Source organism: Crocodylus siamensis, chromosome 4 (assembly GCF_052110815.1).
Source record: "Crocodylus siamensis isolate JL-2025a chromosome 4, ASM5211081v1, whole genome shotgun sequence".
Lineage (NCBI taxonomy): Eukaryota > Metazoa > Chordata > Crocodylia > Crocodylidae > Crocodylus > Crocodylus siamensis.
Window position 1 is genome coordinate 241706919 of NC_143398.1, and position 16424 is coordinate 241723342.

General features: G+C 47.9%; 1 protein-coding gene across 6 annotated transcripts in view; it reads right to left on the reverse strand.

Annotated features, from left to right (window-relative positions):
• The window catches only part of MRAS (muscle RAS oncogene homolog), a 57072-nt gene that overhangs the window by 7379 nt on the left and 33269 nt on the right, over positions 1-16424 (reverse strand). For all 6 annotated transcript variants that reach the window (XM_090046060.1, XM_090046058.1, XM_090046061.1 and 3 more), the window contains 2 exons: positions 5894-6047; positions 1012-1111 (listed from right to left, as the gene is read on the reverse strand). In XM_090046060.1, coding sequence (XP_089902186.1) covers positions 1012-1111; positions 5894-6047 — 254 coding nt within the window. The remainder of the gene's footprint in view (positions 1-1011; positions 1112-5893; positions 6048-16424) is intronic.

Below are 16424 nucleotides of genomic sequence, written 5' to 3' on the forward strand. Positions count from 1 at the left end.
CATCAATACAGAGAAATGCAGGTCTGTGAAATGCAGCCGGGATATCAGTGTCAACACTTTTATTCTTGCAGAAGGGGCACTGAGTGCTTACAAAAGACACCTGACTTTAAGTAAGAGGCAGCATGCACAACAACTGGTCGGACAAAGTTCCAGATCTGGGAGGCTACGGAGCATGTGAGGATAAATGTTCTTTGTCAGCAAGTTGTACCTGCAGACAGGAAGGCCATACAAATAAAGACAAGCTATGTTATATGCCTACCAGACGTTTGCTGGAAGTTGCTGAAAGACTTAACACTAGCCAGAAATTCCTTGCATGCTCCATTGTACTAAGGCCACAGAAGAGTGATTTCAATCATTTCCTTTCCGACTTTAAAAACTTCTGCTCCGATGATGGAGGCGTGTGCGCGTGTGCATGCGTGCGTGCTTCTTCATCCAGCGTAGTAAAACTGGCTAATGACCCTACAAGTGCAGAGTCTACATTTGTGCACACACACCTTCTAAATCACCGAAGCCGTGCACTGCACAAAGAGCTGCGTGTTGGACCGTTGTGTAGGCAGACTGGCTTCCTGCCCTTCCACCTCCAAAAAGCAGAATCTAGTTCTTTGTATCCACCAGTTCCTTTGTCTACCTTCTCACTTCTGCATGAATAATGTGCCTCTTCCCAAATCCTCACATTTGGTGGATCATGGTGTCATGATCAAACATGACACCTACTTTGAATGCTCATGACCCAGCCATCTCCAAACAACTCAGACAACACAACTGTGATCTTCCTAGCCCTGCTGCAGCACAGGAATGGCACTGTTTCAGGGATGTATGGAGAGTTAGCTCTGCACCTACTAATTTGCATTTTATCTGAAAATGTAATTGTGCAAATGCTTCACTATCAGAGAAGTGAGCTAATTAAACTCCAATAGGGAATGAATCCCATTCCGAATGTGCATAATGAAACTTAAAAAGCAGCTCAAATGCCAAAACAACACGGAAACACAGACCTCCTCCTCGACTTACATTATGTTTGGTTGCCATTTCTCTTCCTTGTTCCCTGGTGATTTTTCGTAAATGCATTAAATCAACTTTGTTGGCCACCAAAATCATTGGAAATGATTCTCTGGGGGTGGAAAAAAAAAACATTATTAGGAGATTTTAAAAGCAAAAAAATGTTCAATGTAAGGTTCATTTGCAAATGCAGGTGCTTCAGAGCATTTTCATCTTGACAGATACAACATGTAGGTTTTTAGTGGCACACTTTTAGGCAGCAACAAACAATGGAGCATTATCCCAAAACAGAACTTGGATGTGTGTTTGTACATTATCTAGGTGATAAAATTTCCCCAGCTATTCCAGGCAAGGTGTACATGCATGTGTGTGCATCCTCACCCACTGCAAGTAGCGGCTGTGCTTGGAAGTCAAAGATTGCTATTTTATTATAACCAAATTAGATGAGCTGCGATCCAAGATCCCCGTCAGTTTAGATACTTCAAGGCCAGTCTGTATACATGGAAGGGAAGGAGTGTCAGCATCCAAAGACATTTTGAGCAAACAAAAATGGTATGATTTATAACCGTTTGGGTTAAGACTTCTCATAGGCTTCACAAGTCCGAAGTTTCGAAGCCTCGCTCATAAACAAAGAAGTGAGGGGAAATGCCACGTCTATATGGTAGCAGTACTTGGAGTGAACAAAGAAACAAAAGGAGACTGTTTTGGTGGCTGACAACAAACTGGTTTTATCTACTGCTAGGATGCTGAAAGGCTCTTTAGGCTACTCCTTACTCAGGACTGGGTGGAGTAAGAACCAGACCCGGTATCTTTGGGAACTAAAAATAATGCTGAAAGTTTCCTGCACTTGAAAATACTTTACAGAACTTGACTGAAAACAGAGACGCTTCCTTACAAGGCTCTTGGTGGATCATGTCTATAGCATACAGGACAAAAAGAGTGGGCCCCATCCCGAGTTGGCTAAAACAGCATCACTCCACTGATGTCCAAGGAACCCACCGTGGACCTCGGCGTGCGTCTGGGAAGCTCCTCCCAACCTGCCCCTTGTATTTGCGGTCTGTTACTGGAAGCTTTCTGCCTTGGATTCGTGCCCACCTACCTTGATGGAAGCCCAGTGGGATGGGGTATGGGGGGGATTTAAATCATTTTGAAAATGTGGATTAATATTAAATAGTTTTAAAACTATGTTATTGCAAAAACAAACGCAGAAGATAAAGGGACTCTTTATAAATTTCCCTTGGAAATAATAAAATACAGCATACCATGGTTTCCTTTGACTTTTTTTTTTTTAATTAAAAGAAAACCTTTAAAATCAATTTGATATTTTTGGACTTGGACAGAGCCACAATGTTTGTCAGGACAAGTTGCCAGCCCTGCTTACTTGTGGAGAACGCCGTTGACTGCGTTACTTGGCGTATCTGAACGTCCATGGCATACGTCTCCGCTGCCCAGGGTAAAGATGCACTGTACACCGCTCTTTCAGTTTTAAGTTTGCTCCTCGAATGAATCATGTTAATGTGATCTGGATTTAGTCTGAACACCTGAGCATCTTGATTTTGTGACCACCCTGCAAAAAGTGCTTGCTTTGCTGGACTGCCCTACCTCCCCTGGCGTGCGGGCTGGTGGTAGAAATCGGTTGCAATTAGACAGACTGTCATTTCCCGTGATTACAGCCGTACTAAAGCTCTGTGGGGACATTGTTCCCTGGAGCTGTATGATTACTAGGTGGACAAGGGCAACCGCAGCTGAAGACTTTACAGTAATTAAATGTAAGGAAGAAAAAGCACCGTGTCATAAACAACTGTGCCAAAGAGGCAACCAAAGAAGTTTGGATTTCAAATTTCCAAAACTAAATGCCTAAGGGGTCACTGTCAAAATGCAAACACATTCGGCAAACACATTTCGGCCTGTTACCCTGGTGGAAATGTAGATTAAAACGACTTCATATTTAGCAATGAATTCAGTGCCAAGAGTAACTCTTTTATCCTTGCTGCTCTTAGTGTTTTGGCCTATTTCAATTATTTCACTTTTTAGACAAACTATATTTACTTTGCTTCCTTTTACAGTGCTTGCTTTCTGTATTTCAATCAAATTAAGCTGGAAAAATGGAATATTTTCACTGTAACACTTCCTGGTTTTTATCGGCTACATATGGTGTTTGGGTTTACAGCGCTGACTGGGAGAGAAAAAAACAGTTCAGTGCAAAAAGACCTAACTTCACTGAACTGAATGAGATAAAACTCGTGCCTGTTCACGTCAGGTTACATAATGCTTCTTGCTGTTAATTTACAAGGGTTTAACTTTGGGCTGAAGCTAAATTGACACTGGGCACGTCTACACGTACATTTATGCACCTTTTCTAATGCACATTAAATTTAGTACCTCTAAATTTGTGGATCTCTGGCATGTCACGGGACAAAAAGGGACGTGTATAAATGCCCGACGTGCAGCAGCATGCTTTTTTAGCAACACTTAATGCACAGGAGACTATTTTACTGTAGATATTCGCACAATGTCACGGTTTTTATGTGAGGCTTTAATGTGCAGTAAAATAATCTACTGCGCATTAAAGCGCACGTGCAGACACGCCCAGCGAAGAGCATACGACAGATACTCAGAGAATGTCACTTCTGTAGGTCGAAGGCAAGTTAAAACGACTGACGTATACATACACCTAGATGCAAAGGGTGCCGTTCACTTTGTTTCCCCTTTTGGTGTTGACACTTTCACAGAAAGGCCACTCGGCAGTGCACATCACATGATAAAGCCCACCCTTCCTTCAAGGACGCTACTCAGAACTGAAAGGAAGTCAGCAATGAGGACTCAATCCTCTGGCAGCTTCTCTTGATGAATCAAATGATTAGAAACCTTTCTGAATGGAAAAAAATAAAGTATTTTAAAACTTCTGGGAGAGACATTCACGTGTGCAGAGGGATGGGGCACAGCAAAATTATCAACAGATAAAACCTTAGGAACTTCCTCTGATTTTTTGCTACATCTTGGCTTACTACAAGGCTAAAGCTTCAGCATTGCTTTATCATTTTTCTTCACACAGATTACAGGACTTAATTATAGGAGAAATAATCCACAACACACTTCCAGGCTCGGCAGTGCTACACTTGCCAGCACCACAACCGAACGAGACCTGGGGCTCGTGACAGACAACAAAATGAACGTGAGCCCCTGATGCAATGCCGTGGCTGGCAGAGCTCATCAAACACTGGCATGCATCTACCGAGGCATCTCGAGCAGGGCTAAGGATGTCATCCTCCCACTCTACTCGGCCTTGGCGAGACCGCAGCTGGAGATCTGCATCCGGTCCTGGGCGCCGCACTTCAGCAAGGAAATAGAGAAACTCGAGAGAGTCCAAAGGAGGGCCACGCGCATGATTAGAGGCCTAGAGACCAGGTCGTGCGAGGAGAGGCTGAAAGACTTGGGACTTCAGCCTGGAGAAGAGAAGACTCAGAGGGGACTCGGTGGCAGCCTATAAGTACTTCGGGGGCGTGCATCAGGGCTTGGGGGAGCACCTGTTCACCACGGTCCCCCGGGGGAGGACAAGAAATAATGGGCACAAACTGACTGAAGACTGCTTCAGGCTAGACATAAGGGAAAACCATCTTCAAAAAGTGCCTTGACATCCATCTTGCTGCTGGGGTCATCTGATCCCAGCTGTCTTTCCTGCCCAAGTGCAGGGGGGTTGGACCCGATGATCTGTAAGGTCCCTTCCAGCCCCAAACAACTATGAAACGATCCCCTGCAGTCTTCCACCGACTATTCGTTCCCAGCCACGGAAAAGTAAGCGCACTAAAAACATACACTGCAGATTACAGATCACTGACAGCAAATACACTGCAGTGAAGAATCAGCATTTCCCCTCTGGTGAGCTTTCACTGACTTGGGGCTTCGGTCACAAGTGAAATACGATCCGTGGTTTCAGAGTTCATTAATATTAATAAAAATCCACTCCCTGATTTTAGCGGGTTTTGATATTTGCTTACAGTCTCATATTGCCACAAGACTCGAGACCTTCCAGGTTTGTTTGGGAGGGGCACAAGCCTAGAACAACTAGGGACGTGGCAAGTCAGCAGTGAGGGGCAGGGAGACTGCTGGATAGTGAAAACTGGACTAACATCCGCCTGCCCTACAGTGACATGCCACATGTTCAGATTAAAGCTTGATAGAAACCAGCTTTAAAAATGTTCTACATTTTTCAAGTCAGATAATTGTGGCTGCTTGGCCATTTTTATTGAGTGATGCACACTTTGCCTGTGTAGCATGTCGAAATGGTGCAATGAACCTCCTCCTCGCGCAATAAACGTAACGTGCATCAGGGCGGCAGGTTCCTCCTAGGCCTGTTTCCTCTCTCTAGTACCAAGGTGAGTACTCACCCAAAACTGGAGAAGCAATACTAGACACGGCGACATTGCACCGGGGCTTCAGTGCAGCTCTCCGCACTGTGTACCGTGTGCAGTCCAGATGCTGCTTCTCTGCTCTAGTCAAAAGCCAAACTAATTACCACCACATGATTTCATCTTACATTTTTTTACATGCTACTTAGGGGAAGATGTTCCAGCTGGGGATGGTCCCTAACAGCTTCCATACAACAAAAGCAACTTCTCACCTGATGATGCTAATGTTCACACTTGGCTCTGCTTAAGAGCTTTCTACTTGCAGATCTCACACTGCTTTACGAAGGAGGGTAAACATCTATTCCCATTTTATGGACCTGGTAACCGAGGCGCGGGGGAGTGAAAATGACTTGTTCATGGTCTAGAGCAGACTAGTAGCAAAGAAAGGGACTGAACCCAGATCTCCCAAGTCCTGCTGTATTCTCTATTGCCTCCAAAGCTGCAAGGATTTCAATGAAGGGACCTCTTCCTTCTGAAGCACTCACCTGTCTTTGACCCTGAGGATGAGCTGGTGGAACCGGTCCACATGTTCAAAGCTGGCTTTGTCCGTGACTGAATACACTATCAGAAACCCGTCTCCTGTCCGCATGTACTGCTCCCGCATGGCGCTGAACTCCTCTTGCCCGGCGGTGTCTAGCACTAAAATCGAGAGAGAAGATAAAAAGGAGGTTGCTCGTCGTTCTGTTAGCAACTGGCACCGGATGCATGAGATACGAGAGCAAGAAGTAAATACCCAAGCTTGACTGCAACATCCCTTTCCCTCTGCCCACCTCTTTCATTCGGCCTGGGAGGAAGTGAGGTCTACTTTCCTTCAAAGCATCAAGCGCCAGTCGTTGCCAGAAGCAGGAGAGAGAGCTCAGCAATTTGCTCCTCTGACCAATTATGTCTAAACCGTATTTTAATCTGTGACCTTCCCCAGCAGCTTTTGTCTCTCACGTCGGAAAAAGACCATGACCAGAAGGCTAAGCAGACACTAGTTCAGACAACTGGGTCGCTCCATAAACCAAATCTCAGGAGCTTCCTCAAAGCCAAGGTATTTTTTTCACCATTTTTTGCCTCCAAACCAAGACAGGAAAGCCTCAAGGTCACCCCTCAGTATAAATATGCTGTTCTCCAAACACCCGGGTGGCTAAAAAAGAAAGAGAGGTTTTAAATGACCTCCGTGTCTAAGGCATGGCCTGCCCTCTTCCCATGCCTCTGCAGGTGCCCTTATGTCCTGTCCCCACCCGTGACACCACTTACCAATCTCACACATCACAGAAACCCAGACTGACTGGCCAGCAATGGCTGTGACTCCACGTCTATGAAGACACCAACAGCACAGTCTCATCTTTCCTGCGTCCTTAATTCATTCAGTTGTCGTCACCCCGCTTGGCTGGGATTTTGGCTAATCGAATCATAGAAAATAAATGAAGGTGGAAGGGACCTCAGGAGGTCACTTCTAGTCCAACCCCCTGCTCAAAGCAGGACCAGCCTCAAATAGATCATCCCAGCCAAAATACAGCCCCCCCCCCCCCAAGCATATATAAATACAGGCTCCAGGAAAAAACCCCCTTAAGTCTGTATAAGTACAGTAGATAAATACTAAGTGAAGATGCCTAACACGAATGGTCATTCTGGGTCAGAAGATAAAGGTATACAGGTGTCAGGTTGGATGAGGAAAGTATCCTACAGCACCATGAAAGGCCTCTGGAAGTATTTCCACTCAGGACAGAGCGTTAAGCTCCTTGCTTGGGATTATGGATCTATCCCATATGACTGATACGTCCTAAAACTGCAGGACTAGGAGAACGCTTAAGACAGAATCTTAATCCTGTGCTTTATCACAGCATTTCTGCATCACCCATCTCCTACTAAAACACTGGAAGTCCTTAAGGTTTTATCTTAAAACGCCAGCCTTATCGACAAGCCTACGCTGCAGTTGGACAGGGCAGTCCACCCAAGTTAGGATCTGGCTGAGAAGCGCAGGACGTTAGACCGTATGAATAGCTGGTCTAGCTGAATCGGCTTGGGTACAAAAGCTGCCTGGAGTAACGCTACATTACAGCCACTGTGTCTCTGGCTTAGCTTGCCAAATACACCCATACACGGGGAGGAACAAGAGTGGAAGATGTACAGGGAAGGAGGGGCAGAGGAAGATGCTGAGACCAAGCATGTAACAAGACTTGGGCAATGATATGGATAAAAAGGGCATCCCAAGCATGTCCTTAATCACAAGTAGAAATCAGGAAGGCACTTGTGTAGGGGCAGATTATCCCACCGCAGGGTACTTATACTTTCCTCTGAGTCTGAACATTGGTGGAAACAAAGTACTGGGTGGGTAGCTTGGCCTTGGGCATAACCCCACAGGCAATTCCTTTGACCCAGGCCTATTTCCAGAGGGTGTGGGGAGTCTCAAAACAGCGGCTTTTCAGGTCGCAGCGCATGAGAAGAAGCTGAAATGCAGCCGCTAACACAGGATTCTTCAAATAAACAACAAAAAAGGGGAACAATATGATGCAAAATGCTGGCTGTTTGCATACTAAAGGCTGGGTAAGGAAGGACCAACTAAACACTACAGAAGCTGGAAGTTTTCTAGTGAAACATATGTTTTCTCGAAAAGGCAGTGTTTTCCCCAAACCTTTAAATCAGAAGGAGTTCTTAGGTCCAGGATGCAATTTCTTGACACAACGTGAGAAAGATTCCCGCTCCAGAACAGCAAATAGCCCAATGAACTACCCGGCTGGAAGGGACCTCCGGAGGTCTAGTCCCGGTCTAAACCATGCCAGCCGAGTGCCTGTTTCACTCTCATTTAAAAACTTCCAATGCTTCTACCACATCCCTGGATAATCTCCGCCAGTGCTTAGCAATCCTCGTCATCACGAAGTTCTTCCTAATATCCAACTCCGATCTTGCAGTTTAAGCTGAAGCACTCCCCAGGGAGCCCCTGGTTCGAACGCTTGATTCAGAGCATGCATTTAAACTCCGGGTCTCCCACTTCCCAGGATAGCCTCCTTTCCCATGGGCTATATTCAGTCTCCGAGACCTAAGGAATATGTAATGATTACATAAAATATGTGCAGTTTGGGATTGGGGTCGGCAACCGATGGCTCACAGGCGGCGTACCTCTTCTCTTCCCTGTGCACTGATCCCCTCTGCAATGCCCTGTGCCACGGCCCTCTCACCTCCTACTGCAGCTTCTCCTTATCCTTGCTGCCAAATTTGCTCCTCCCCGCTCACTGCCGGGGGGATAGGAATTGGTAGAGCATGGCACAGATGGTGGAGGCGGCAGTGCGTGGCCTGGGCACTGCGGAGGAGGAGGAGATCGGTTGCTACTGGCGGTGGAGGGCATCGGTAGCGGCCAGCTGCTAGCGGCAGGCCACTGCTCGTGCAAGGTGACCAACCCCTGGCCTAGGAGATCAGTCTGATAGAGGAGGAAGCTGACCCTGACTTTCCTTCGTCTCAAGGAAGCGTTTTCACTCTTCTGGGCTGCTAGGTCTCAGTCTTACATTTTTTGCAAGAAAGGCTTTGAAAGGTCTCGGTTTCCGTCCGGTGCGGAAGATCTGCAAAATCCCGAAGAATTTTGCAGGGTAAGAAAACAGTTTCCTGCTCAGGTTGCCTGGGCATTTTAACAGTCTTTGCTGCTCACGTCTGAGCCACAGGAAAGGCAGGGCAAACAAGAAACGTCGGCAGCAAATACGATGCCTTGCAGTACAGAAGGGCCAGAAGGGTGTGACTTGGTTTTTCTCATCTGTGCAGGGCCGTAACCCTAACGAGATGCTCCTTGTTTGCATCAGGCACTGGGGCTGGCGTGGTTTCAACGCAGGCAAGGATGAAGCACCGCAGAGTCGCTTTCCATCTGCTGCTACCTGCTGAGCTGGCGTGGGCAGGCAGCCGCCCCGACATGCCGAACATACTGCACATAGCAGCAGTCTCCACTTTCACCCCTGCTGATTGACCCCGTGAGTCACTAAGTCCCAGCACGAGCCCAGCTGGAGAGCACTTTGCCATGGTGGGAGACCCTTTAAAACTTCACCTCGCCGCAGCAACCTGTCCCAGCCTGACTGGGCACGTCCCCTTTGCTCTCCTGGACTCTCCGAGAGCGCCCCGGGGCTACACAATACTGCCACGGACTAGTCAATGAGTAGCCAGCACTCATGGGACCTGGCGCCCGGCTTTCTGACTATGCCTGTCCCATTCCTGTGTATTTTCAAAAACCAATGGTCTCAGCCCCATGTATTGCTAGCTGGTGCCTCCATCTACATCTCACCTGCTGCCGCCTGCCTCATCCTCTGCTTCCTCCCAGGAATACCTTCCCTGCCGTGGTGCTTGCTAAGCTTTCATTCGCCCGTGTAGTGCATGCATTGCAGTACAAGCACTTCCACGCAGGGATGTGGGCGCACACGTGTGCATGCCTGCAGATTCCCCTCACCCCCTCCACTCTCTTCTGCTGCACGCTGCCTTTTCTGCAGACTCATTTCGTTAGAGAGCTGCTTGCATTGCCCTTTCCTGAGATATGCAGAAGGCCTAGCTCCCCCTTCCTGCATCACGAACCCCTCTGCGCACCCCCGTTAGCACTCTCTCTGCCCTCGTTAGATGAGCATTAGCTCCTGCTCCCTTAGGGGCCACGCAGCATGCCAGACTCTGACATCATGGGGCTCAGCTCCTGCCACTCCTATCTTACTTGGGCATTTGCCATCGTGCCGTAAGGAAAGCATGCAGGGAACTGTTGGGTCAGCAGCTTCTATTTAAAGGGATTTTGGTCACAGTGTTCGTGGAAAGGTGAGGGAGCACTGCAGTCATAGGGCCGTAGCGGGCACGGCCACACTTTATGAAAACAGGCTCATCTAGGAGAGGCTGTTTGCACAAAGTTAAGGAATATGAAATCGGTGAGGAAGAGTCCCCCGGGGTTAATTTCCACCTGATTTGAAATTCCAGCTGGAATTGCCCCATGACGGGAAGGTGGGAGCAGAGCCATTGGTAAGTTGGGCCCATTTCAATAAAATGCATTTGGATGCTGCCCAATGCAAAGTCAGACATCTTGGCACAGGTGTAGCATGGTGTAGGCTACACCTACAAACATTGATGGACTAAATGCTGGAAAGGACTTAGCAGGTCAGGGGGGATGAACAAACCGGCATGAGCTGCCAGTGGGATGTTGTGGCACAAAGGGCTGTGAGCATTGGAAGTAAAAGCAGGGGATTAGTGAGTAGGAGTAGAGAGACAATGTTACCTCTGTTTACAGCTGTGCTGGGACCGGTACCGTAAACAGTTTTGACATCTACATTGAAAAGAAACATTAAAAAACTGGAGAGACTGCAGAAAGGAGCCACAACATTGATTACAGGTCTGAAGAAAATGCCGACTAGTGCGAGACTCCAAGAGTTCAATCTGTTTAGCTCGTCAAAAAGAAGATTGAGCGGTGATTTGATTACAGTGGAAAAGTAGCTTCCTGGGGAGAATATGCTGGTTATTAAATGACTCCTCAATCTAGTGGGCTACGGAAAGAAGATACACATAGACTGGTTTAAGTGATCAGCAACTGGTTTAACCTTTAACAGAACGTAAGTTCAGTGCACAGAAACCAGTTTCAAAATGGTCCAAACTGGTTTAAGATAAACCTGGCAGAATGAAGTATCAGACTTATTCGGGTCAAACTGGGTCACAGAACTTCTGTCCTAGACCCCTTCCTGGTTTAAGTTAAATCAGAGTCCCCCAGCATCCCAGCATGCTTTGCAACCTGGGGCTGTGCTGTGCTGTCTGCTTCAGAGCAGGGCTGGGCCTACCGCTCCTCTCTAGCCGGAGCAGGGTCGGGGACATGGCCAGACACCGGGCGGCATGGCCCTTGGAGGCAAAGGGGACAGGGAAGGGGGTTTCCCCACCTCCCTCCCTCCCTCCACTCTCCCCTTGGGACCGCCAGGGTTTGCCTGGCCCGGGCACAGCAGCCCCTGTCAAGGCCCCCCCTTGCTGGTTCTTTAACAGCTGCATGTCAAACCACTGCCTGCACAGCAAGGGTAACTAACACCTTGTTAAAATGTTAATCCCCAAACCATCAAGACTGCAGTATGGGGCTAACAGTTTTGCTTGTTGTTCAATTAGTGACCTACCTACCTAGCAGAATGGGTTTTCCTATCAAGAGACCTAGTGGAGGAAGGGACAAGATAGGACCCTTCTTAAGGAGAAGACTGCACCCCTTCCCACCTCTGGCAGAACAGCCCTCCCCAGTAAGCAGTCGATAAGGGGAGGCGGAGGGGGTGAGATTCCCCTCAGCTCTCCCAGGCAATGGGGGAGTGGGAAGAGGCTGGGGATCCAGGCTGGGATCCTGCCACCTGTGAGCACAGAGCCAAGCCCTGCAGGACCAGACCGAGAGGTGGGAGGTGTTGGCAAAGACCTGGCACAATCAGCACAGGTTTGAGCTAAAGGAAGAGGAGCCGGGCACAGACAGCTTGAGCTAGTGGGGCAGGATGATGCAGTGAACGACATTTACTTCACAAAGCAGAAGCTGTACAAGGTGGGAGACTGAAATGCCTAAGCAAGGACGTGTCTTTTTGATTTATGACATTGCAATTAATTGACATTAAGCCGTGTGCGCTCTCGCTGTGTTGTAGCGGGCCACATCTTAGCTTAGGTAATGGTTTTTGGTTGCTATGTCTTGTGCTTGAGGTTGCCAAGTGCTGCGTTCAGTACACGCTTGCTTCAGAGAAAGGACTATTCGTGTTCAAGCTTTTATGAATTCAATGCCAGTAGCTTCCCCCCTGCCCCAACTCCTCAGTCTGGTAGTGGCTGCCCCCCCTCCCTGAAGGGCTGGCAGGGGCCTGGCAGGCACTGCCCTCCTCCGGCCCCACAGACCCGGGCTGGGGCCCCGTGTGGGTCTGGGAGGGGATTTAAGCCCCAACCCCAGCACGCTAGCCCCGGGCTGGCGCGTGGCCATGCCCCCTCCGCTCAGCAGGGAGGTAGGTAGACAGCATTTTTCTTACGGTGGAAGCCTTTTAGAAATCAGGAACATCTCTTTCACCCCAGTACTGAGTATGGCTTAGCACCCTTGTACCTATGGCCGGAGAAAAGCGCACGACGGCTGGATCCCAATCCAGCCAGGCATAGACCGAGCGCCACCACGAAAGAGAAGCCAGGAAAAGTCCTAACCGCAGGGAACCGACTCTGAGATACGGACGCTGCAGGCAACTACTCACTAAAAGCCCAACTTCCTGGAGAACCGACCCAGGGACTCCAATCCAGTCTATCAAAAGCTTGTCAGAAGGCGGTAAATAAAGCAGTGCCAGCCTTGGTTCCCAGCAGAAATCGGAGGTAACAAACAGCACTTTCCTACAGCTGAGAGATGTTGTGAGGGTAACTACAGTAAAGACTGAGAGATGTTTAGATGCCCTGGTAGAGGACCGTACGAAGACTGGGGCTGCGCGGAGAGGGAATCCTAACTGTATTTTAAATGAGAGGCACTGTCCAGTTAAAAATAAAGTCTCCTTACCAAAATTAACCTCCCTCCCCCACCCCGAGATTAACAAAACAAGAGAGCTCATTTCCCTTCATTTATTTTTCCTTCAGGTTCTCTTATGCGAAACGCCATCCTGCGGGGAGCTATTGAGATGAAAAATGAAATTACTGTTAAAAAATATATATATATATACACATTTATGTATTGTATATACATATGTATGTATGTATGTATGTGAGATATATATATATATAAAGTGTGTGTGTGTGTGTGTACAGGCATACCTCGGAGATATTGTGGGTTCGGTTCCAGACCACCGCAATAAGAATATCGCAATAAAGCGAGTCACACGAATTTTTTGGTTTCCCAGTGCATATAAAAGTTATGTTTACACTATACTGTAGTCTATTAAGTGTGCAATAGCATTATGTCTAAAAAAAAAGTCCATACTTTAATTAAAAAATACTTTATTGCTACAAAATGCTAACCGATGGAAAAATGGCGCTGATAGACTTGCTCGACACAGGATTGCCACAAACCTTCAATTTGTAAAAAACGCAATTATCTGCGAAGCGCAATAAAGCGAAGCGCAATAAAACGAGGTATGCCTGTACAAAAACACATTTTGGGAACTAAAACAATGTAGAAATGTGACACTTATTTTTGGGAACAAATTTTCGAGGTATGAGGATGTTGTTCAGCCGGTTAACAAGACACCCGTCTTAGAAAAAAAGGTTTCAGTGCTACGATTTATGTTACTTACATCAATTATCGTTATTTAACCAAGAATCCCCACTGAACTCAATAGAAATCTTCTCTAAGTAAAGGGACCAGGCGACAGTTGTCTCGAGCTGAAACTTTCAAGGGGGTTTAAGGGATTTAGATACTCAATTCCCATTGAACTCTTAACTGCCTTTGTCTCCTTTTCACGTCAGAGATGTGGGGAAGCTGGGTGCCCGCCTGGGCAGAAATAAGTTAGATCGCTGCCATGTTTCTTTTTCCATTATTTAAGAATTCTGCTGTTAAGACTTTTCCACATTCGTTACGACCTTGCGATCCCAGTACCGAACACAGGAAAGTGAGCTGCACCCACCTCATTCTTCCAAGAACTGAAATCTAATTAATAGACTGTGCAATAAGAGAAACCTGGTCTAGCCTTCACAGGTTTGGCTAAAGGCATGGGCGACTGGTGCCTCCCGACTCTGGGAGGACACCAGGTCACCGACGGGGTGGGGGGTCCCCCAGCGGCCGATCACCAACCGGGGGTGTCTCCCAGCGGCCGATCGCCGAACCAGCGGCAAAACTGGAATTGCACTTCCGGTTTCGCGGCTGGCGCTCCCGGGGGGCATGGCTGATCTTAGGGGGTGCACGTGTGCTCGCATGCACCCCCTGCACATCGCCAATGGCTACAGGGGATACATTAAGGAAAGCTTCGGGGTGAATGGCAAGAACAGCTCACCCTACGGCAACATCGATTACGGGAGAAGTCATTCAGTAGACATGGTAAGAGCACCAGGATGCAGAGATATTGCACGTCAGCCGCAGGATAGAGCAGCGTTCTTGTTTTGTCCCACACACCCGTACACACACACTTAGCTTTATTAGCTTATATAACCACACTGCCCACAATGACGCTCCTTCTGTGAGTCAAGTTGCCCAGCAGCCTTTACCAGCTGAAGGTCGAGGTGAACAAATGGGTCGTTTCCAACTCTAAGCTTGTATGGCATGCAGCTCTTCTGGGCCAAAATCAGCTGGCAGACCTGTGACAGGTTCGTGGGGTGCTAGTTTCACCTTGGTGACACGATGTGCAAGACAGACCCACGTTCTTCCTTGCTGGACTCCACCGACTTCAGTGGGGCTGCACCAGGAGAAAATTAGCTCAGCAAGTCATGGAAGGAAATATTCAACCTACCACGCTTAACTGGTCAGCATTTGACTCATTAGTCTGATAGTATGGATGAACATTTTGGAAACAGCTTGCATGCCATCCTATCTAGGGAGGTGCTACACTGCACGCCGAATGGACATTATCTTTCATCTTCAGAATTACCCAATAGTCCCTCTTTGGTAAAACGTGGATCTGGCACAGAGGATAATAAGATCAAGCTCCCCCCAGCTCTGGGAGGGCTCAGGTCTGGATCTGACCCTCCACAGCTTGGGGCCATTTCTAGGACAGACTAGTGCATTGTCCCAAGGTTTCGCGATGGATATGCTTCTGGCCTAGTCAGCTCTGCACTGCTCCCATCCCATCATGTGATAGTCCTCTTGCAAGAGGAAACCATGCAACATTAAACACTAGGGCTTTGTGTGCCCCTGAACTGGGCCCTAACTAAATACACAGATGTTGTAACATGGAAAGCGCAAGTGCTTCAATTCTTGCCCTTTCTTTAGGGAGGAAAAATAAAGACAGAAAGAGGAGCCCTCCAGAGAGCAGCCTCTGCTTCAACGGAGAGAGACATCCGAGTCTTTAAAGCGTCTTTTCTCCGAAGGGCAAGAATTCAAAGTCTTGTGTTTTCCATGTTGCAACATCAACATTTTCCTGGCAAAAAAAGGGAAAGAAATCCTCTTAGAAGATTGCAAAATCCAAGTAATTAAAGAGAAACCACCACGCACACCAGAAAAACAGCAGCAGGAGCTTCACATGAAATGTATTTCATTTAATGCAATGGATTTGGGGGAGAGAGAAACTGCACAGCTCTCACCACTCCAGTCTGAAGGAATCGGTGGGGACCTGCGATCCCCGTGCCTCTGGCTAGAAAATCCCTGGGGCTCCTTAACGCCCGGTGAAAACGCAGACAGTCCAAAAATGAGGCACCTCAGGACCAGCCCCAGCACCCCGCTTCCCAGCGAGAAAAGCAAACCAAGTCAGAAGATGGGGAGGGGGGAAAGAGAGAGACCGCGGGTGTGTATATGTGCTGGGGGAGAATAACCCCCGTTATTTCAGGAGTGAAAGCCCCGGGATGGACAGAGATAACAGGGATTACAAAAGGCCTGATCCAAAACTCACTGGAGTCTATGGGAGTCTCGCCATTGACCTCAATAGGGGTTGCTGAATTAGTTCTCTTTTTCCCTAAGGCAGTAAATTCGAGATTATTAGGGAAACTGTGAGATCTTCAAGGAAAAAAACCAAACCAGCTTCAGGAGCAGGAGGGCTAAGATCGGAGGCACTTAAACTCAGTGGCTGCACAAAGCAGTACACAAGGCGCCGCTGGCCTCTGCGTAACGGAGACTTTCAATTCTCTGAAGAAACTAAGACCGAATGTGAGCTTATGTGGCTCCTTGGGAAGAGATACACGAGCGTGTAACCCCAGTTCTCAGGCACAGCAGCCTCTTCACACAACCTGTGGAGGCTACAGTCCCTAGCATCTCCTACCCGCTTGTCTGGGATTTTACACCGGGTACAAGGTTTAGAAGTGGTCCTCAACCTTTTTTAAGAGTCAAGGCACCCCTCATTAGACACAAAGAGCTCCTCATTAGACTCAAGGCATCCTGATCCTCGTCTTCCCTTGGTCTATGGAAAGACAGTAGAGCAATTCTTCTGTTGCAAAAAAAGACCACAGCAGGGCAGGATGTTTTTAAGGAGTATT